Genomic DNA, 23,658 nt, shown 5'->3' with positions numbered 1-23,658 from the left:
TATCGCACTCACAATATCAACAAATGAATTATATGACAGCTATTTCGGCAATATTATAAGCAATAAGATGATGTACCAGTTTTGTCAGAACTTGATAACTTTTACAGAACTTAATTTCAAGACTAGCAAGAAAAACCTGAGTACAACTGTCCCATATTTGGGATTTGGTTTTACAAAGTTCCGGAGTAATCTAGTCATACATGAACAAGAAAACAGAAAAACTACAAAAAATGTCATGACAAAAAAAGAAGCCGCAACTAAATTGGCCAATGGTTTGTTCAGAAGTGTAGACGCATTACATTGTAACTAAATGACGTTGAAGTGACTAAAGCTTCCCAACATCTAGAGCAGGAAAACAAGCAAGATACTCACGGCGTGACTGCCTCGTATTCCAGTTTGTTAATATAGTAGTCCCTCTTGTGAAGATCGAACTCCTGCAGAAATATCTTCTCCTCTTCATCGCTCCCTGCAGTTGACAATTCCTCATCCTCCAAGCAGAACTCTGGCTCCTCACTGTCCGACAGTCCATCTGCGAGCTGTGTGTCAAACGAGGCAGGCACCGTCACCAACAGAGCAGTCACAAATACAATTTCTGTATTTTCAATGAATGTCTGTTATTTCTGCTGTTATTGGCAGCTACGCAAAACACTTGTTTCTTCCTCAATATGTATACATCATTAGCGAACTGTCTTATAACTGTCAATTTTTTGATTAGATGGTAAATGATGTAAATGTATCAAAATAATATGTTAATTGTAGTTTGACAGCTGTTCTCTTATGGCATTATGTGTTCTTGTATATATATTTTCATCATTTACCATCTAATCAAAACACTGATATTTATAAGTTAGTACACTAACAACATAATATGGATGTCGCATCATTCTAGACATACTTGACAATGGCAATAAATGCCTAAACAGTCTGTCATTAATAAAATTTAATTATTATAAGCAGATATTCTGGTGCATCTTTCTAACATTGTTTCTTAATTACTCTTAATACTGTGGATATAAATAAGATATACAGTTCACATATACTTTAAAATATTTCAGTCGCTCCTCATCAGTGTGAGATTAATCTTATTTTCAATTCAACCACTTTACCTTTTCATCAAAATCGAATCCAGAGCAGCATCAATTACGATACACACAAAATACACATACAATATGAGCAGGAAAAAAATTTAATACTACTGATGAATGTCAGATTTTGAATTTTTATTTACACAAAGTTTAAAAAAAATAAAAAATAAATAAAAATAAAAACCAAGAATTGTCTTTGTTTTTAAATCTTATTTATCACACAGATCTATAACAGCTTCACCAGAGTCCTGATTTGCGAGCACTTTTCAGGGTTTCTTTGGGGCCTCCACGGCCAATGTAAGCAGTCTTGGGGCACTGGTTCCCATGACACTTCATGCAGTTGCCTATCTCTTGAAATTTCATGGAAGACGTGACAAATATATAATTGAAAGTACAAAAGAAGATGATTGCTTTATAGACAGTGTGAGAGGATTTTGTCTAATAGCTTAGTCTACTTTTAAATATAAGGGGCAGTGAAATTAAGTAAACTGTTTATTATTTCAGAAGTACTCACCATAACTGTCAATACATTTACCCAGTGTAAAAGCAGATGGTCAATGCCTTCACGGAAAAATGTTTGTAGCCCAAGGAACCATGATAGTACCAATGTGTGCACCTCTTTGAAGCAAATAAACAGCCACAAATGTCTTTCTTAAGGCTTCACATGAGGAGAGATCGGGACTGTGCGGAGGATGTGTAAGGACTTCCCAACGAAACTTCTGCAAGGTACTCAAAACAACCTTGGCAATAAGTGGGCGGACGTTTCTTGACTAAAAAGATTGCAGATTGGTGCTCTGTTTCCGGTAGTTGAATGAGCCCAATGTTCTTTGGCACCACTATCAGCACAGACATTTATCCTGAAATTTTTGAGCACTTCTGCCCTCAGGTAAATGAGCACAAAAGGCAGTACCCCTTTTTCCAGCAAGGCGGACCTACATCTCGCATTCACGAAGTCTTCAGAGGATTGAGGCCAACTAATTCACTGGTATTGGCTGTTCATGATTTTCGTCATGGGGATATTTAAAAGGAAATGCAAAACAAAATAACCCTAATATGGTACACCAACAAAAAGGAAACTTAAGTCACAGTGTTCAAAAGCTCAAAACTATGTAACTTGTTGTGAAACGGAACTGAAAATTCTGAAGGAATAAACTTTTACTAATAGTGTGCTTTTCGATGTTTCAGTTGAGTTGTCAATTCCATCTTACGCACAATGTTTCGAAGAGTGACACAAAGGTTTTCTTCAGGAGAAGTGAGCTGTGTTGTTGTATGTATTGTATGTACTAACTGCCTGGACTCAAACCAGAGAGTTGGCCCAGTCATCAAAATATTGGGCATAAATTGATATTGACAACTCTGCTGAGCACCTGAAACACTAATCAATAACACCAAGAAAACCTATTGGATTACAACTTGTAAAACATGAAAAAAAATTATTGACACAGGTATGAAAATAGCTCTGTAGTACCACGTAACAGCAATCGATATGTCTGAGTGGAATTAACGTCAGACCGAAATGTAAACTACAGACAAACTGGACTTTGTGAAGTCCACTCTTGCATATTATGAAACGCTGGCTCACCATGTCTTCAGTGCGGCTGATCAGATCACTGAGGTCGGGGTCCAATGCCTTCCTGGGGCTGTCATCCATTGCATCTTCAGTTTGATCTGGCCTGTACTGAAACATCCAAAGAGGACACCTTACAGGCCCTTCATACTTGAAAGCAGTCCACGACATTGTCATATCTAATTTTCCTTAAGAGAATAAACAGTACTTAACAATTATACCAACACTTCACCTACCAATCTGTAAGATAGGAACTTCATTATTTCACAATGTTTTACAACTTTTTGATCACAATTACTTAATACAAAGCTAAAATCGACTTGGATGCAATTTGTGGAATCTGAGTCTGTAATATATAGGTACAATCAAGAATTTCTGAGAGACAGTTTGGCTCCATACCATAGAGTTTTTGTGGAAATGTCGGGATAAAATCTTAACAAGTATTTTTCATTAATATGTAATTTAATTATCAACTTCTTTATTATAATGCTTACTCTGATTAGTCCCCCCCCATGAACCATGGACCTTGCCGTTGGTGGGGAGGCCTGCGTGCCTCAGCGATACAGATAGCCGTACCGTAGGTGCAACCACAACGGAGGGGTATCTGTTGAGAGGCCAGACAAACATGTGGTTCCTGAAGAGGGGCAGCAGCCTTTTCAGTAGTTGCAGGGGCAACAGTCTGGATGATTGACTGATCTGGCCTTGTAACATTAACCAAAACGGCCTTGCTGTGCTGGTACTGCGAACGGCTGAAAGCAAGGGGAAACTACAGCCGTAATTTTTCCCGAGGACATGCAGCTTTACTGTATGGTTAAATGACGATGGCGTCCTCTTGGGTAAAATATTCCGGAGGTAAAATAGTCCCCCATTCGGATCTCCGGGCGGGGACTACTCAGGAGGAGGTCGTTATCAGGAGAAAGAAAACTGGCGTTCTACAGATCGGAGCGTGGAATGTCAGATCCCTTAATCGGGCAGGTAGGTTAGAAAATTTACAAAGGGAAATGGATAGGTTAAAGTTAGATATAGTGGGAATTAGTGAAGTTCGGTGGCAGGAGGAACAAGACTTTTGGTCAGGTGATTACAGAGTTATAAATACAGAATCAAATAGGGGTAATGCAGGAGTAGATTTAATAATGAATAAACAAATAGGAGTGCGGGTTAGCTACTACAAACAGCATAGTGAACGCATTATTGTGGCCAAGATAGACACAAAGCCCATGCCTACTACAGTAGTACAAGTTTATATGCCAACTAGCTCTGCAGATGATGAAGAAATTGATGAAATGTATGACGAGATAAAAGAAATTATTCAGGTAGTGAAGGGAGACGAAAATTTAATAGTCATGGGTGACTGGAATTCGTCAGTAGGAAAAGGGAGAGAAGGAAACATAGTAGGTGGATATGGATTGGGGGGAAGAAATGAAAGAGGAAGCCGCCTTGTAGAATTTTGCACAGAGCATAACTTAATCATAGCTAACACTTGGTTCAAGAATCATAAAAGAAGGTTGTATACCTGGAAGAATCCTGGAGATACTAAAAGGTATCAGATAGATTATATAACGGTAAGACAGAGATTTAGAAACCAGGTTTTAAATTGTAAGACATTTCCAGGGGCAGATGTGGATTCTGACCACAATCTATTGGTTATGAACTGCAGATTGAAACTGAAGAAACTGCAAAAAGGTAGGAATTTAAGGAGATGACACCTGGATAAACTGAAAGAACCAGAGGTTGTAGAGAGTTTCAGGGAGAGCATAAGGGAACAATTGACAGGAATGGGGGAAAGAAATACAGTAGAAGAAGAATGGGTAGCTCTGAGGGATGAAGTAGTGAAGGCAGCAGACGATCAAGTAGGTAAAAAGACGAGGGCTAATAGAAATCCTTGGGTAACAGAAGAAATATTGAATTTAATTGATGAAAGGAGAAAATATAAAAATGCAGTAAATGAAGCAGGCAAAAGGGAATACAAACGTCTCAAAAATGAGATCGACAGAAAGTGCAAAATGGCTAAGCAGGGATGGCTAGAGGACAAATGTAAGGATGTAGAGGCTTGTCTCACTAGGGGTAAGATAGATACTGCCTACAGGAAAATTAAAGAGACCTTTGGAGAGAAGAGAACCACTTGTATGAATATCAAGAGCTCAGATGGCAACCCAGTTCTAAGCAAAGAAGGGAAGGCAGAAAGGTGGAAGGAGTATATAGAGGGTTTATACAAGGGCGATGTACTTGAGGACAATATTATGGAAATGGAAGAGGATGTAGATGAAGATGAAATGGGAGATAAGATACTGCGTGAAGAGTTTGACAGAGCACTGAAAGACCTGAGTCAAAACAAGGCCCCCGGAGTAGACAACATTCCATTAGAACTACTGATGGCCTTGGGAGAGCCAGTCATGACAAAACTCTACCATCTGGTGAGCAAGATGTATGAGACAGGCGAAATACCCACAGACTTCAAGAAGAATATAATAATTCCAATACCAAAGAAAGCAGGTGTTGACAGATGTGAAAATTACTGAACTATCAGTTTAATAAGTCACAGCTGCAAAATACTAACGCGAATTCTTTACAGACGAATGGAAAAACTGGTAGAAGCGGACCTCGGGGAAGATCAGTTTGGAATCCGTAGAAATGTTGGAACACGTGAGGCAATACTGACCTTACGACTTATCTTAGAAGAATGATTAAAGAAAGGCAAATCTACATTTCTAGTATTTGTAGACTTAGAGAAAGCGTTTGACAATGTTGACTGGAATACTCTCTTTCAAATTCTGAAGGTGGCAGGGGTAAAATACAGGGAGCGAAAGGCTATTTACAATTTGCACAGAAACCAGATGGCAGTTATAAGAGTCGAGGGGCATGAAAGGGAAGCAGTGGTTGGGAAAGGAGTGAGACAGGGTTGTAGCCTCTCCCCGATCTTATTCGATCTGTATATTGAGCAAGCAGTAAAGGAAACAAAAGAAAAATTTGGAGTAGGTATTAAAATTCATGGAGAAGAAGTAAAAACTTTGAGGTTCGCCGATGACATTGTAATTCTGTCAGAGACAGCAAAGGACTTGGAGGAGCAGTTGAATGGAATGGACAGTGTCTTGAAAGGAGGATATAAGATGAACATCAACAAAAGCAAAACGAGGATAATGGAATGTAGTCAAATTAAATCGGGTGATGCTGAGGGGATTAGATTAGGAAATGAGACACTTAAAGTAGTAAAGGAGTTTTGCTATTTAGGGAGCAAAATAACTGATGACGGTCGAAGTAGAGAGGATATAAAATGTAGACTGGCAATGGCAAGGAAATCGTTTCTGAAGAAGAGAAATTTGTTAACATCGAGTATAGATTTAAGTGTCAGGAAGTCGTCTCTGAAAGTATTTGTATGGAGTGTAGCCATGTATGGAAGTGAAACATGGACAATAACCAGTTTGGACAAGAAGAGAATAGAAGCTTTCGAAATGTGGTGCTACAGAAGAATGCTGAAGATAAGGTGGGTAGATCACGTAACTAATGAGGAGGTATTGAATAGGATTGGGGAGAAGAGAAGTTTGTGGCACAACTTGACTAGAAGAAGGGATCGGTTGGTAGGACATGTTTTGAGGCGTCAAGGGATCACAAATTTAGCATTGGAGGGCAGCGTGGAGGGTAAAAATCGTAGAGGGAGACCAAGAGATGAATACACTAAGCAGATTCAGAAGGATGTAGGTTGCAGTAGGTACTGGGAGATGATGAAGCTTGCACAGGATAGAGTAGCATGGAGAGCTGCATCAAACCAGTCTCAGGACTGAAGACCACAACAACAACAACAACAACAACTCTGATTAGTATAACAGTTACAGAATAGATAAATGGCAAGTCTGGCCATGGTATACACTACGGTTAAGTTAAGTAATCACTTTGTGCCATTCAAAAAAATGGTTCAAATGGCTCTGAGCACTATGGGACTCAACTGCTGAGGTCATTAGTCTTTGTGCCATTCCTTCACTTCTTTTTCGACACTACCTTACCTCTAAAATTCACTTGGCACTGGACTTTTTGGATTCCTTTGAATGCAAGCTTTCATCTGATTTGCATTGTCTATAATTTGGAGCATACGTACGCATCAGGTGCAATGACAACTTTAATTGTTGGTAATTTTCAGTTTAATACTGATTTTCACTTTTGCTCTGGCAAATATTTTTTTGTCTCACTTTGGGCCCTAGCAGCCCTGAGAAAGCTCTTCACAATGACATCCACATCAATGCCCTAGCTAAACTTGTTTTCACACTACACCGATTTATGACTTTCCACAAAACTAATTTGTAACAATTGTCCACATATGCCGACATTGGTATGGTGACCTTGGAGACAAAACAAATACTGCACGACAAACACATACAGATATGATGTAACTGTTGTGGTCTCAACCAGTGTTTATGCATTAATATCTTTATTATTATATCTAAAAACAAAGATGATGTGACTTACCAAACGAAAGTGCTGGCAGGTCGATAGACACACGAACACACACAAACATACACACAAAATTCAAGCTTTCGCAACCAATGGTTGCTTCGTCAGGAAAAAGGCCTTTACAAATGTCTGTTTGTGTCTGTGTATGTGCGGATGGATATGTGTGTGTGCGAGTGTATACCTGTCCTTTTTTCCCCCTAAGGTAAGTCTTTCCGCTCCCGGGATTGGAATGACTCCTTACCCTCTCCCTTAAAACCCACATCCTTTTGTCTTTCCCTTCCCTCTTTCCTGACGAAGCAACCGTTGGTTGCGAAAGCTTGAATTTTGTGTGTATGTTTGTGTTTGTTTGTGTGTCTATCGACCTGCCAGCACTTTTGTTTGGTAAGTCACATCATCTTTGTTTTTAGATATATTTTTCCCACGTGGAATGTTTCCCTATATTATATTCATATCTTTATTATTAGTTATTCAAATTTGATGGTATTTTGTCTCACAAGAAAATTTGAGTGACGAGCAGACAGACACTTCTGCATCAAAAGAATTAGTTTATGAGGCAATTATTGTGTTTCCCTACAGCAGCGTGCCTCATTTGTATGGGTTTAAGGGAAGTCAGTTCCACACATACTATGCGATTACTGCACAGTCTGCTGGGTCATATTAGGAAATCAATGATGGGGAGATATCCCTGATCCCATACTGAAAGCAAGTGAAGAGTTCTGTGGACTCTAAGATCCAGATACGACAGTGATTAACTTACGACTAAAGAATCTTTTCCATTTAGCGATAGTGGGATGCACATAGAAGATGGGTGGTGGAAAAATATGCAGAGGCAAGGAGCAGCGCACCATGGAACAATCCACCCAATGGCATCATTTTTTTATATCTACCTTTAGCAAGTACTTTAGGATGTATGTAGAATATTTAGCATTGCTTTCTTGTTTTTAAGGTATAATGAGGTTACTTAAACACTGTAATAGAAAATTGTAAGTTAATGCAGATAAGTAGGAGAAACAAACTCATAATATACTAATACAGCATTAGTAATGTACTGCTTGACACAGTCACATCATTTAAATATCTGGGTTTAACATTGCAAAGCAGTATGAAATGGAACATGAATGTGAGGATCATGATAGGAAAGACAAATGGTTGACTTCGGTTTACTGGGAGAATTCTAGGAAAATGTGGGTCATCTGTGAAGGAGACTGCATATAGGATGCTAGTGCGACCCCGAGGGTTTGGGATGAACATCAGGTCAGATTAAAGAATGACATGGAACCAATTCATAGGCCAGCTGCTAAATTTGCTACCGGTAGGTTTGAACAACATGCGAGTATTACGGAGATGCTTCGGGAACTAAAATGGGAATCACTTGGAGGGTAGTCAACTTTCTTTTTGAGGATCCCTACTAAAAAAATTTAGAGAACCGCCAGGAAGCTGACTGCAGTACAATTCTACTACTGACAACATACAATTCACATTAAGGACCACAAAGATATATGAGAAGTCAGGGCATGTATGGAGGCATATAGATAGTCGTTTTTCCCTCACTCTTGAGGGTCAAACAAAAAAAGAAATGACTACTAGTGGTACAGGGTAGCCTCTGTCACGCACTAGTATGGATATATATGTAGCTGTAGACATAGATGTAGTGTTCATTATGGACAGCATAAAGCAAATGCAAGTAGTATTACATCAAGAAGTGACAGAAACAGTTTTTTGAGCATACAAATTTTACTAAGGAGAGTCATACACAGAAATAATGGCCTGGTGCTGCCAGATACCAAGGTAGGTGATGCCTGGAAGCTGAGACATGGAACGGAGACAGAACACACTGGCAATGACTCAAAACAATCTCAGTACAGAACTCGCCACACAGCTGCCTTCTAACATGCATACCACTATAGTGAGGCCAATACCATATATGTATTTGTGCACACTTGACCATTTTCAGTTTTGAGGTAAATTAAAATAGCTTCTGAGCCTGCCTGGCAGATCAAAACAGTGTGGCTGACTGGGACTCAATCCTATAACCCTTGCCTGTCACTGGCAAATGCTCTACTGTCAATCTAGCCAAGCACAACTAACAATCCACCCTCACATCTTTACCTCTGGCAGTATCTCTATCCCACCATCCAAACTTCTGTGACTTGTGCCTGGACAGCTTAATTGGTAGAGTATTTGAAAGCAAAAGACAAAAGGTCCTGGGTTCGAGTCCCAGTATGACATGTAGCTTTTTTTATCCAGCTGAAGTTTCAAACCAGTGGACACACTACTGCAGAGTAAAAATTCATTCTGAAAAAGCATCTTTTCAGAAGAAAGGGCTATTCTGTTTTTCACACTGCATTGTGATGATACAGTGTTATATCAATCACTTAACTTTAAACTGCCTTATTTAACATATGAATGGTAAAACTGTCCTTTCCCTGAGTTCAGTGCACTTTGACTAGACACTCAGAGCGGCTGGAAGAAATGGTGCACAATGAATTGCATTTTACAGATGAAAAAGTCTTCCTTTTTATAAAAATAATCTTTCATTGATAATATAATGTAAATGGACAGATAAGAGAAAATCTACTCACCAAACAGCGACAGAGGAACACATGCAAAAGGATGTAGCTTTCACAAGCTTTTAGAGCCAGTGGCTCCTTCTTCTGGCAGAAGAGTTGAAGGGGGAGGAAGACAGGTGAAGGAAACGAACTGCAGAGGTTTAGAACAGTCACCCGGAACCTCAGCTCAGGGGAGACTTACTGGACAGGATGAGAAGGAAAGAATGATTGTTGGGGACTGCACTGGATGAGATTTGAAAACCTCACCCCAGTCTTGTCATTTACCATGGTAAGCGACCATTTAAAGCAAACTGTAATTTCTCTCTTTCATTGATTACCTGAAACTATCCATGCACTGGGTGCATGAGTTGCTGGGTTACCATCCGATGAGTAATCCTGGTTACAGGTAATAGGCAACACATGAAAGTTTGAAACAAAACAAAAAGATAGGAAGGAAAAATATAAGGGCAAATAAAAAAGGCAATATGATGATTAAAATTATGCAGCAAAGTACTAGAAATAAAAAAAGTTTATTGCATAAAAATGATAAATAAGTCATCTTGCTAAGACTGAGCAATAAAAATTCAAACTCCATGATGAGATTCCAACCCAAGATCTTCCACACAACTGGAGTGCACCTTAAACACTATGCTATGTCACTGTTCTGCAGAACACTTATTTTTATGACATTTCCTGCCGCCAAGAACTTCAGCCTCACGTATGAAACTTATTTAATGTGGGATGCTCTTTGTAATGATATTAGCTGTATATGTGACTCCAAATCTTGTCTTGTGCAAACGGATTCAGCTGTGTCTGGTTTGCAATATGTATGAAAGGTGCATATTTTGTTAGTATCGTATGTGTTATCACATCTGATGAAATGCAAAATAAAAAGGGCAGGCCCAGGAGTTCGGACCTAAATTTCCAAACACATCAAGACAGAAATCTGAACAAGGAATTGGAATTGAACTGACTAACTGTTGAGGCAGTTCGGCAATGATGAAGAGTTTGGTTGTGACATTAAGTGATTGGAGTGAAACAGGTTCAAAGTGTGAAGTGTCAACCGACAAGTAATTTTAATCAGACTACAGAAAGGTTTGCATGAGAGTTTTGTAAGCAATCTTCTTTATAAAGTGATGGTATGTTCAGAGAATCCTACCAATGAATCACATACTGCCATCTGCTTAACCTCCACTGAGCCTACATGATCATTCCACTTCACATACCTCACAAAGTGCCACATGTCACATTCCACAGAGTATGTGTGCTCATGTAATACCATCAAGCAGCCAATGTTATTCCTTCTGCACCTCTAATGACCACAGCATTTACAGAATGTTAAACCCTTACACTTCCTTCAAGCCTTTTAAGTTTACAAATTAAAAAATGAAAACTGAAAGACAGACACATTGGAAAAGTTATTGTTCAAACCACTGCAACACAACATAAGGGAAGAAGAACTGTGGTTGCACAATTCAAATAAATTCTGTACTGCTAGACAAAAATAATGACTGTGCTAGTTTCATTCAGATTATCTGCAACTCACACTTTTCCTTTCATTTCCAGGCCGCCTACCAGTCTTCATCTCAAATTCCCGCAAGTCAGCGTACGTATCCCGAAACTGGTCGACGTCAAATGTCGCTAACCTCTGCATGAACTGCTCAAATCTCTTTAGGTTCAGGTCACCTGCTTCATTAATATATCCTGCAAAAACAAAGAGTGATATTAGTCATCACATACCATCAAATGTAGTAAATCACAGTAACTCCCATTAACTCATCAAGAACAGAAAAGAACTGGAAAGCAAAGTGTGAAACAAAATTATAGTAAAGACATAAAAGCTTACTTCTCTGGTGACATTAGAATGATTTATGCACAGATAAGCTAACAGACACAATAAACTTTCAGAAACTGGGAGTCTGTTTTCTTATGAAAGAGTGAGGAAGGGCACAGAACTTTTCTGTGATTATGGAGCAAAGTCACTGAGGACTATTGATCATCAGTGAAGACACACAAAGGCAAGATAAAATGGAAAGTAAAATGTGGTAAGACATTGTTTGTCTTCTGTCACACACGTACATAACCGCATTACTAATGTTTGTAGTTAGTCAATTATTCTATATATCACGAGTGTGCACCAGGCAGCCCGTGTGTCACAACATCAGACAGCTTAGCACCAAATTAAAATTCTAGTATATTACCCGAGAACATTAATGTCACAGATGCTATACTTTGGAATTTGTGATTTAGGGGTACTGCTATCTCATCACACGAGTACCGTTACCTTATTGGCCGTACAATCTGTAGAAGTTCTAGTGAGTTCTGCTATCGTGAGTTTGAGCAGTTTTGGCCATATCATGCAGTGCTAACAACATACAATTTGTGACTATCATCTGCAACAGTACAAATGTAACAAAGAAGTTAAGAGGCCCTCACATATTCAATATTACTGGCAATATGATGAGCATCTGGATTTGAGTATTATTGTATTGACAATATTAGAAATACTGAAGAACAGTATTAAAGCTGCCCAAAATATTCACAGTATTATCAATATGTATCAAGCATGTCAGGGTGAGTATTATCGGGTGACAATTCGCCATTCTGTTCTTCGCATTTTTCCAGTTTGGCTTCTGTGTAATATAGCTGATATGTGCTATGTTCAAGCAATTTCAACTTTTATACTTTTTATATATCTAAAAACAAAGATGATATGGTTATAATAGAGGGAAACATTCCACGTAGGAAAAATATATCTAAAAACAAAAGATGATGTGACTTACCAAATGAAAGTGCTGGCAGGTCGACAGACACACAAACAAACACAAACATACACACAAAATTCAAGCTTTCCCTCTCCTTCCCTCTTCCCGATGAGGCAACAGTTTGTTGCGAAAGCTTGAATTTTGTGTGTATGTTTGTGTTTGTTTGTGTGTCTGTCGACCTGCCAGCAAAGAAGTAATGCTGTCAACAACACAAGTTTGTTCAAACACTGTAGTTCTTCACTAGGCAGGCTCCTGTAGAGGTGGTGAGCCATTGGTTTCCTCCGACCTTTGAACTGATTCCCCCAACTGGTTATAGGGGAACTTAGAGTTTAAAGTACATTCCAAACCACAGTGCAACTTGGCATTTTTCACGTTAACTAACATTGCCAGAGGTGAATGATATGGTAAGTGAACGATAAAAATCCTAGGACTAACTAGGAAGGAAATGTGAGGGCTATGGACCTGTTGCCTGACTATCAAGATAAATACAATAATAGCAAATTATGGATACAAATTAAACACTGTGTTATGCAAAGACGCATAAATGTGGGAACAAAAGAATAAAACTTCAGGGGTAAAATGGTCCTACACTGTAAGAAAAATTTGGAACAGAGACAGTAATGATAGGTAACAGGGGGCAGGAGGAGTCCAGAGTTTGTTGCCCACCCAGTTTCCCCACTGCTACATCAATATCAAAACAAAACAAGTTTCTTTGATATCACACTTCTACCTCCCTACTTCAATGAACTGAGTACTAACCTCCAAGCTGTGGTAGCACATCGATGTAAGCCTTGTACAGCATTGGCAGCGCTCCACTTGTGATGTGCATGTCCGGAAGCGGAGGGATGAAGTCGTTGCCAACTAAGAATCCCATCAGAACCTACAAGTCATAGTTGAAAGATTAAAAAAGACCTGCAAAGACAGTTCACAAACAGTAATCCAAACTGTTCACACATCAAAGTTCCACTTCTCTAAACGGTGCAGCCTATCCTGCAATTATAAAATTTCTACACCTGTACTCTGGAAGGTTTTCTTCTTGTCTCAATCACAGATGGGGGTGCGGGGCAAATAGTCAGTCACTGTCTCTAAGTGTGGTTTCATTACTCTAATTTGCCCTTGGCATTCTCTATGGGAGTAATGTGTAGGGGTTTCCATGGATAGTTGTACAGTCTACAGCTGCGTATGTACTCCAAAAACATTGAAAAGTGCACAGTGAATGGTACTTTGGTACCAATGTTGTCAACTTTCTATCCCAGTGTTGTCAAACTGTGGCCTGAGGATCGCATGCAGTTCGAATAAATTGTCCATTGGCCCGCTGTTCTCAGCCGTATTTTATAATAATACACTCCCAGCAACTACCTAATAACAGAAGCTAAAAACCTCAACTAATGTTAAGAGCTTCTTAAAAGCATAGTTTTCTTGCTCGGTAACAAACAAAAATACTTACAGAAACAGTAATATAATATGATATGCTTTCCTCAGGGGCAGAGTGGTAAGTTGTGCAGCCACTGTGGTGGTAACTGTTAACAAAGTGGGTGGCTGGGGACAGGGGTATTTTATTGTTTGTGTTCCAATGTTGTCAACTAACAAGTGTGTGTAACTCACACCAATCAGCTGCTATGGCATAAATGTCAAATAGAAGTAACATGGATTCGGGAATGCCCATTTCAGAGACAGTCGTCTTCAAATGCAGTGCATCTCTGTAACAAGTAATTTGAAATCAAATTAACTCCATTGTAATACAATGCAGAAAAAAAGAAAGAAGAAGAAAAAGAAGAAGGGCATTCGGCACAACTGATAAACATTTGTGATGGTGTATAATATTGTAATTACTGCTCTTAGTTAATATAATGCACTAATTTGTTAGGTATTAGGGGTCCCACACACTTGAGCAATATTTTAAGATAAGTCTCATCTGTACACTGAGTGTAATTTCCCAGTATCCTGGAAAAGAAGTGAAGTTTACCCACTTCTCTTACTTATGACAGAGCCTACATCATCACTCCATTTCACATCTCTACAAATGGTTACACCCAGTATTTGTATGAGTTGACTGACCCCAATTGTGATGCACTGATATTTTATTCATGTGATACTATATTTTTTCATTTAGCAAAGTGCGCAATTTTACATTGCTGAACATTTAAAACAAGTTGCCAATAACTGCACCACTTTGAAATCTTATCAAGATCTAAATGGATTTTGTGCAACTTTCTTTCCAACATTACTTCACTAGTTACTACTGCACCACCTACAAAAAGTCTTGTCTGCTAGATCATTAAGATACAACATGAACAGGGGGTCACAACACATTTCCCTGAGCCACACATGAAGCTATTTCTACTGTCAGCCAAAATATCCTCAATCGAGCCACAAATTTTGTTGATATCCCATATAGTCCCACTTTTTGTTAATACACATTGGTGTGATAGCAACAAGCCAAATGCTTTCCAGAACTACTACTACTTTTTTTTTAAAAAAAAACATCTGCCCGACTGCGTTGATAAAAAAGCTTTCAGGACTATATGTGAGGAATGCGAACATTGTGTTTCACATGATCATTCTTTTCAGAATCCATTCTGTTCAAGACTCCTCATTACATTTGACCTCAGAGTATTTTCTAACATTCTAGAACAAATGGATGTCAAGGATATTCAAAAGTACTTTTTGGATCATTTCTACTACCATTCTTGTCAACAAGTGTGATTCATACCTACTTCCAATCACTAGGTGCATTTTTTTCCTCAAAATATCTGTGGTATATTACACTTAGAATGGGAGCTAAATCACCTGCAATTTTCATCAGGCTCTGAGACCTTGTTCAAGTTTCGTGATCTGTTTCTGAATCCCACTGACACTAATATCTATATTACTCATCTTGGCAGTGGTGAGAGAAGTTACAGACAACATCAGTCTACCACCCTCTCATTTCACTACATGCCTACGGGAATTAGCTGAGGAATAATAGGCAGAGGGCTGGCACCTTCCAATCTGCCACACAGGTCAAGTAATTAGAAACACACTCGATTTTCAAAAATTTTAAGAGGGCAGGAAGCTGATAACTTTCTTAGTACAAACATAGACCAACCACAGTTCAATTCCTTCACACTTACACTATACTGGCATAAAGGATAACTTTCCATGTGATTGTCAGAAAAAGTAAAGCTGTTTTCCTGCAACTTCTTTTTTTTTAAAAAAAACCTCACACACAGACTTACTGATAAATGTGCAGAAAATTAAGGTGCCCCTCCCAACAACTGCACCAGTCTTACTATTTCACTAAGATATTCACACACACAAAGCCCATGTATTTATTATACATCAGATAGTTGTGTGTCTTCGTGAAACTTAGTGACATATTGTTAGCTACATTAACACTCTCGTTCCCAGGTATAAGCTCCTCAATCACCATCAATAGCTTCTTTTTTATACTCTTTTCTGCCTGTAGCTGATATCATGTCAAGATTCTTTGGCTAGAAGTGTTGTGGATATACAGGTACTGTAAAATATTCTTAAATCACTGTTCAATTCAAACTATATAACTGGTGAAAAATATATGTAAAAACAAAGATGATGTGACTTACCGAACGAAAGCGCTGGCAGGTCGATAGACACACAGACATATGTGTGTGTGTGCACGAGTGTATACCTGTCCTTTTTTCCCCCTAAGGTAAGTCTTTCCGCTCCCGGGATTAGAATGACTCCTTACCCTCTCCCTTAAAACCCACATCCTTTTGTCGTTCCCTCTCCTTCCCCTCTTTCCTGATGAGGCAACAGTTTGTTGCGAAAGCTTGAATTTTGTGTGTGTGTTTGTGTGTGTCTATCGACCTGCCAGCGCTTACGTTCGGTAAGTCACATCATCTTTGTTTGTACATATATTTTTCCCACGTGGAATGTTTCCCTCTATTATATATAACTGGTGAGTCCTTTATACTGATTATTTTATATTTGTACCAAACTGTTGGCAGTATGGTTCAATAAACCTGTAAAAATATATATTTTGCTGTTCTTTCTTCCATTCTAACAGATGATGTAGAAAATCCAGCTGCTTGTGACAGATATAAGTAATCACAACGTGTACTTTTTCAGGAACAAAGGTGTATACCAGTATGTGGTCGACATGTTTCCAGTTACACTCAAAGTGACAGATCTATAGTGGACTCCATGCTGAGTATATTACTCTGGTTTCATTCATTAGAATCTAACATGTACCTTTTCACATTCTTCTCCCATTTCCCTATATTAGTCCGTGACTAGCTATCATAAAAAGTGTACCAATTTCTTTGCCCTATGTATAGACCCGTGGTCTAGGGGTAGCGTCTTTGATTCATAATCAAAAACGTCTTCGGTCCCAGGTTCGATCCCCGCCACTGCCTAAATTTTGATAAATAATCAGCATTGGCGGCTGAAGACTTCCGGCATAAGAAGTCAGCCTCATTCTGCCAACGGCCTTGTCAAAGAGGGCAGAGGAGCGGATAGAAGTTCAGGGCACTCTCTTGTCCTAGGGGTGGGAAATTGCCCCTAAAGGCGGAAGAATCAGCAATGATCAACGACATGAGGATGCAGAAGGCAATGGAAACCACTGCATTAAAGACACGTAACATGTATCCACAGGACATGTGGCCTGTAATTGAAGAAGCGTCATGATGATCTCTCCATAGGCAAAAGATTCCGGAATAGTCCCCCATTCGGATCTCCGGGAGGGGACTGCCAAGGGGGAGGTTACCATGAGAAAAAGATTGAATAATCTACGAAAGGATAACGTTCTACGAGTCGGGGCATGGAATGTCAGAAGCATGAACGTGGTAGGGAAACTATAAAATCTGAAAAGGGAAATGCAAAGGCTCAATCTAGATATAGTAGGGGTCAGTGAAGTGAAGTGGAAGGAAGACAAGGATTTCTGGTCAGATGAGTATCGGGTAATATCAACAGCAGCAGAAAATGGTATAACAGGTGTAGGATTCGTTATGAATAGGAAGGTAGGGCAGAGAGTGTGTTACTGTGAACAGTTCAGTGACCGGGTTGTTCTAATCAGAATCGACAGCAGACCAACACCGACAACGATAGTTCAGGTATACATGCCGACATCGCAAGCTGAAGATGAACAGATAGAGAAAGTGTATGAGGATATTGAAAGGGTAATGCAGTATGTAAAGGGGGATGAAAATCTAGTAGTCATGGGAGACTGGAATGCAGTTGTAGGGGAAGGAGTAGAAGAAAAGGTTACAGGAGAATATGGGCTTGGGACAAGGAATGAAAGAGGAGAAAGACTAATTGAGTTCTGTAACAAGTTTCAGCTAGTAATAGCGAATACTCTGTTCAAGAATCACAAGAGGAGGTGGTATACTTGGAAAAGGCCAGGAGATACGGGAAGATTTCAATTAGATTACATCATGATCAGACAGAGATTCCGAAATCAGATACTGGATTGTAAGGTGTACCCAAGAGCAGATATAGACTCAGATCACAATATAGTAGTGATGAAGAGTAGGCTGAAGTTCAAGACATTAGTCAGGAAGAATCAATACGCAAAGAAGTGGGATACGGAAGTACTAAGGAATGACGAGATACATTTGAAGTTCTCTAACGCTATAGATACAGCAATAAGGAATCGACGAAAGAAGTAGCTTACAAAACGCTTGTTCGTCCGATTCTTGAGTATTGCTCATCAGTATGGGACCCTTACCAGGTTGGATTAATAGAAGAGATAGACATGATCCAGCGAAAAGCAGCGCGATTCGTCATGGGGACATTTAGTCAGCGCGAGAGCGTTACGGAGATGCTGAACAAGCTCCAGTGGCGGACACTTCAAGAAAGGCGTTACGCAATACGGAGAGGTTTATTATCGAAATTACGAGAGAGCACATTCCGGGAAGAGATGGGCAACATATTACTACCGCCCACATATATCTCGCGTAATGATCACAACGAAAAGATCCGAGAAATTAGAGCAAATACGGATACTTACAAGCAGTCGTTCTTCCCACGCACAATTCGTGAATGGAACAGGGAAGGGGGGATCAGATAGTGGTACAATAAGTACCCTCCGCCACACACCGTAAGGTGGCTCGCGGAGTATAGATGTAGATGTAGATGTAGAATAGCGCAGTAGGCAGTACAGTTGAAGAGGAATGGACATCTCTAAAACGGGCCATCACAGAAGTTGGGAAGGAAAACATAGGTACAAAGAAGGTAGCTGCGAAGAAACCATGGGTAACAGAAGAAATACTTCAGTTGATTGATGAAAGGAGGAAGTACAAACATGTTCTGGGAAAATCAGGAATACAGACATACAAGTCGCTGAGGAATGAAATAAATAGGAAGTGCAGGGAAGCTAAGACGAAATGGCTGCAGGAAAAATGTGAAGACATCGAAAAAGATATGATTGTCGGAAGAACAGACTCAGCATACAGGAAAGTCAAAACAACCTTTGGTGACATTAAAAGCAACGGTGGTAACATTAAGAGCGCAACGGGAATTCCACTGTTAAATGCAGAGGAGAGAGCAGATAGGTGGAAAGAATACATTGAAAGCCTCTATGAGGGTGAAGATTTGTCTGATGTGATAGAAGAAGAAACAGGAGTCGATTTAGAAGAGATAGGGGATCCAGTATTAGAATCGGAATTTAAAAGAGCTATGGAGGACTTACGGTCAAATAAGGCAGAAGGGATACATAACATTCAATCAGAATTTCTAAAATCATTTGGGGAAGTGGCAACAAAATGACTATTCACGTTGGTGTGTAGAATATATGAATCTGGCGACATACCACCTGACTTTCGGAAAAGCATCATCCACACAATTCCGAAGACGGCAAGAGCTGACAAGTGCGAGAATTATCGCACAATCAGCTTAACAGCTCATGCATCGAAGCTGCTTACAAGAATAATATACAGAAGACTGGAAAAGAAAATTGAGAATGCGCTAGGTGACGATCAGTTTGGCTTTAGGAAAAGTAAAGGGACGAGAGAGGCAATTCTGACGTTACGGCTAATAATGGAAGCAAGGCTAAAGAAAAATCAAGACACTTTCATAGGATTTGTCGACCTGGAAAAAGCGTTCGACAATATAAAAATGGTGCAAGCTGTTCGAGATTCTGAAAAAAGTAGGGGTAAGCTATAGGGAGAGACAGCTCATATACAATATGTACAACAACCAAGAGGGAATAATAAGAGTGGACGATCAAGAACGAAGTGCTCGTATTAAGAAGGGTGTAAGACAAGGCTGTAGCCTTTCGCCCCTACTCTTCAATCTGTACATCGAGGAAGCAATGATGGAAATAAAAGAAAGGTTCAGGAGTGGAATTAAAATACAAGGTGAAAGGATATCAATTATACGATTCGCTGATGACATTGCTATCCTGAGTGAAAGTGAAGAAGAATTAAATGATCTGCTGAACGGAATGAACACTAGTGAGTACACAGTATGGTTTGAGAGTAATTCGGAGAAAGACGAAGGTAATGAGAAGTAGTAGAAATGAGAACAGCGAGAAACTTAACATCAGGATTGATGGTCACGAAGTCAATGAAGTTAAGGAATTCTGCTACCTAGGCAGTAAAATAACCAATGACGGACGGAGCAAGGAGGACATCAAAAGCAGACTCGCTATGGCAAAAAAGGCACTTCTGGCTAAGAGAAGTCTACTAATATCAAATACCGGCCTTAATTTGAGGAAGAAATTTCTGAGGATGTACGTCTGGAGTACAGCAGTGAAACATGGACTGTGGGAAAACCAGAACAGAAGAGAATCGAAGCATTTGAGATGTGGTGCTATAGACGAATGTTGAAAATTAGATGGACTGAGAAGGTAAGGAATGAGGAGGTTCTACGCAGAATCGGAGAGGAAAGGAATATGTGTAAAACACTGATAAGGAGAAGGGACAGGATGATAGGACATCTGCTAAGACATGAGGGAATGACTTCCATGGTACTAGAGGGAGCTGTAGAGGGCAAAAACTGTAGAGGAAGACAGAGATTGGAATATGTCAAGCAAATAATTGAGGACGTAGGTTGCAAGTGCTACTCTGAGATGAAGAGGTTAGCACAGGAAAGGAATTCGTGGCGGGCCGCATCAAACCAGTCAGTAGACTGATGGCAAAAAAATGTATAGTAAACTTTTGCTTTGCATATAGATGTCTCATTTAACTTACCATAGTTGTAACATTAAGCGCAATATGTTTATGTATGTTACGCTATGCTATGCTGCAAGACTATAGTTTTACAATACGGCCTAGCAATGTTTTATTCCTACACAATGGCAATGTAAATGACGCTTCTCAGCTACACAGGTGCCCCGATGATGAAAGGAGTTAGATTCAAACCTGATAACATTGAATATTTTTGCATCAATAAATGAAACTGAAGAAAAATCATTATTCCTTTCAAGACTAGTTCATACCATTGTGTTTGAACTCCGAACATGTTCTAAAATGCTGTTCACAGTAGTGTGACATCACTAAAATTAGTGACAACAGTGGAATGGAGAGGATATGAAATGCTAACTGACAACAGCAATGAAAATTTTTCTAAAAAAGATACAGCGCAGGACTGGTGAATCAAAATAAACGGATGGGGGAGGAAGCCATTTTTGATAACAGTTTTTTCAGTTAATCCATGAATATCTCATATTTACTACAGTATTTTTTATTGCACATATTTTTGAAAGTTTTGAAGGACAAATGAATTCAAAATTCTCTTTCTAGGCTATCCTTATGTTCTTTATAAAAGTTAAAATTACAGTTTTGTGTTTACAGTACATTAACATACAGTACACTGTACTTCATAGTCTGTAGCACAGCACAAAAATACTCATCCAATGGAAAGAAATAACCACTCGAATGCACTATTGTTGGCAGTGTAGCTTTGTTTGGACTGGTGAATTGGTAGGTGAGGAAGCAACTCGTGGCCAGACGTTCATCTCTCCCCACTAACCACAGCTCTGCAAAAACTTGCCTTGAATTGTTTCCTTGAGTGCAGGGTTTCACGCATGGTCGCATGTCAAAACAAAACATTCTTTACATTCTGAATGTGACTCGTCTTAAGAACTGTTGAAAAATCTGGAAACATTCTCTATACCAAGAGATGTAGCTTTCTTTCTGAATTAAAATTTTCAAGTGTTTTGCATTTATTGTGTGTTAGGAAAAGACTAAATAAAAAATTTATAGAAATGATCAGGTGCATTGTTTGAATGATTAATATTTTAGATTCTGAAATAGTGAATGGTAGTCACTCTTTGAGGAGCAAAATTGTTTCCAAAGACTATTTCTGCAGCCCTGACATATTACTTTAACAGCAGCACAAAATTATTACTATACCTAATAACCCTACCACTTTCAAGATCAATATGTGCTATACCCACTTTTATTTCTACTGTTCACTTTCTTCTGGTCCTGGTGAATAGAAGACCTGCTTCTGATAATGTGAAATTTGTCACTTTTAAATGATCTGTATTCATGCTAGCTGTGGTCCATTTGATTGCCTACACAACCAGACAGCAGATTTTCTTTTTCACCTAATTGGAAATACACTGAAGACCTTATACACCCAAAGCCTCACCCAGTCATCAATTATTTTCTCCAGGTCGAATGGGAATGGCAGCTTCTCCTTAAGTTCCGAGAATTCATGCTCCAGATATTCTCGCATAAGTGAAAGGTGAAGCAAGTAGAAAGTAGTCTCTTCAGGTGCAACAATCCTCTTCTGTTGGTTCCTTCGCCCAAATTTCACCTGGAAAATAAAAACTGACTTGTAGCTGTCTGCATCTCACTACAGAAACAGATTATTGTATCATACTGTTTTAGCCACAGTGTTATTACCAAACATAAAATGAAGACAGAAAAGTCTGTCAATAGATATACACAATTTATTTGGCAGCATTTACCACTTGTTCACTGATGACACTGTTGTCTGCATGAATACCTCATTAGTAAGTATTTATGAGTTAACTTGTCACAATTTCAACTTGTATAGTCAATGGCAGCTTGGATAAGCATTATGAACTATGAATGGCAAACTGAAGACTTCAGTTCACTTGGAGAGACCTGGGAAAGTATTACGAAGTCATGTACTACCTATTCTGGAAAACTGCTCATTGTTCAGCATCCCGTCAAGCCAAGGAGAATTAATATAATGAAGGTAGAGGACTGGAGAACAACGACTGTGTGGCAGCTTGCTGTGTATGTTCATAGGCAACAAGATGTACATCATCATTATTAACCTTTTTGTACAAAAACAATTCTGTTGAATTTTAAGAATGAGACTATGCACAACACAATTAGAAGGACTGTATAAAATGTAGCAACAACAGTCTAATGAAAAATGGAAAGATCAATCAATGGAAAATCCAGGATGGAATAATGACAATTTACGAAAAGGACGATATTACGAAAAGGGTAGTCTTTCCTTCTTATCCCATCACTAAGTCTCCCCTGACCCAGGTTCTGGGTGAATTTTCTGAACTGTACCCCTTTCCCTAAACCTCTCCAGTCCTTTTCCTTCACCCCTCTTCCTCCCACTTCAACTCTTATGTCAGAAGAAGGAGCCCCTGGCTCAGAAAGCTTGAAAAAGTTAAATCTTTTTGTATGTGTGTTCCCCTGCTGCCGCTCGGTGAGTAGATTTTTTTTTTATCTATCAGTTTATATTATATTATCAGAAAAGGATAGATTTCTACTCCCCATATAGTAGAGATGTTGAGTCACAGACAGGCACAACAAAAAGAGTACTACATACGTAAGCTTTTGGATAGTCGGCCTTTGCTGTCTCTGGCAGATAGAAACAGTGGTCGCGTGTGTGTGTGTTTTGGCTATTTCAAAAAAGATAAGGTCTTCTGCCCGAAAGCTTATGTGTTTGGTACTCTTTTTTGTTGTGATTGTCTGCAACTCAACACCTCTGGTATGGGGTGGGTAGCAATCTATCCTTAGCACTGTCAAAAAAGAGAAAAAATTTGTTATCTTACGGTTGTATCAGAGTTCACCAGAGCTCAACACTGAGGTGATTCAAGTCATGTGATAGTGATATGCACATATACAGATGGCGGTAGTATTGCATTCACAAGGTATAAAACGTCAGTCCATATGCGGAGCTGTCATTTGTTCTCAGGTGTTTCGTGTGGAAAGGTTTCAAATGGGATTATGGACAAACAATGGGAATAACAGACTTTGAGCACGGAATGGTAGTTGGAGATCGACTCGTGAGACATTCTGGAAATCGTTAGCGAATCCGATACTCCGACATCCACAGTGTCAAGAGTGAGC

General features: G+C 39.3%; 1 protein-coding gene across 1 annotated transcript in view; it reads right to left on the bottom strand.

Annotated features, from left to right (window-relative positions):
* Positions 1-23,658, bottom strand: part of LOC126215118 (5'-3' exoribonuclease 1) — a 185,714-nt gene that overhangs the window by 148,819 nt on the left and 13,237 nt on the right. Inside the window, exons 6-10 of the mRNA XM_049941772.1 lie at positions 21,965-22,132; positions 13,169-13,289; positions 11,191-11,348; positions 2,668-2,763; positions 373-536 (exon numbers count right to left, since the gene is read on the bottom strand). Coding sequence (XP_049797729.1) covers positions 373-536; positions 2,668-2,763; positions 11,191-11,348; positions 13,169-13,289; positions 21,965-22,132 — 707 coding nt within the window. The remainder of the gene's footprint in view (positions 1-372; positions 537-2,667; positions 2,764-11,190; positions 11,349-13,168; positions 13,290-21,964; positions 22,133-23,658) is intronic.

The sequence above is a fragment of the Schistocerca nitens genome, chromosome 12 (assembly GCF_023898315.1).
Source record: "Schistocerca nitens isolate TAMUIC-IGC-003100 chromosome 12, iqSchNite1.1, whole genome shotgun sequence".
In the NCBI taxonomy this organism is placed as follows: Eukaryota; Metazoa; Arthropoda; class Insecta; order Orthoptera; family Acrididae; genus Schistocerca; species Schistocerca nitens.
Note: the sequence above shows the minus strand (reverse complement) of the source record. Positions and strands in the feature narration are given on the sequence as shown.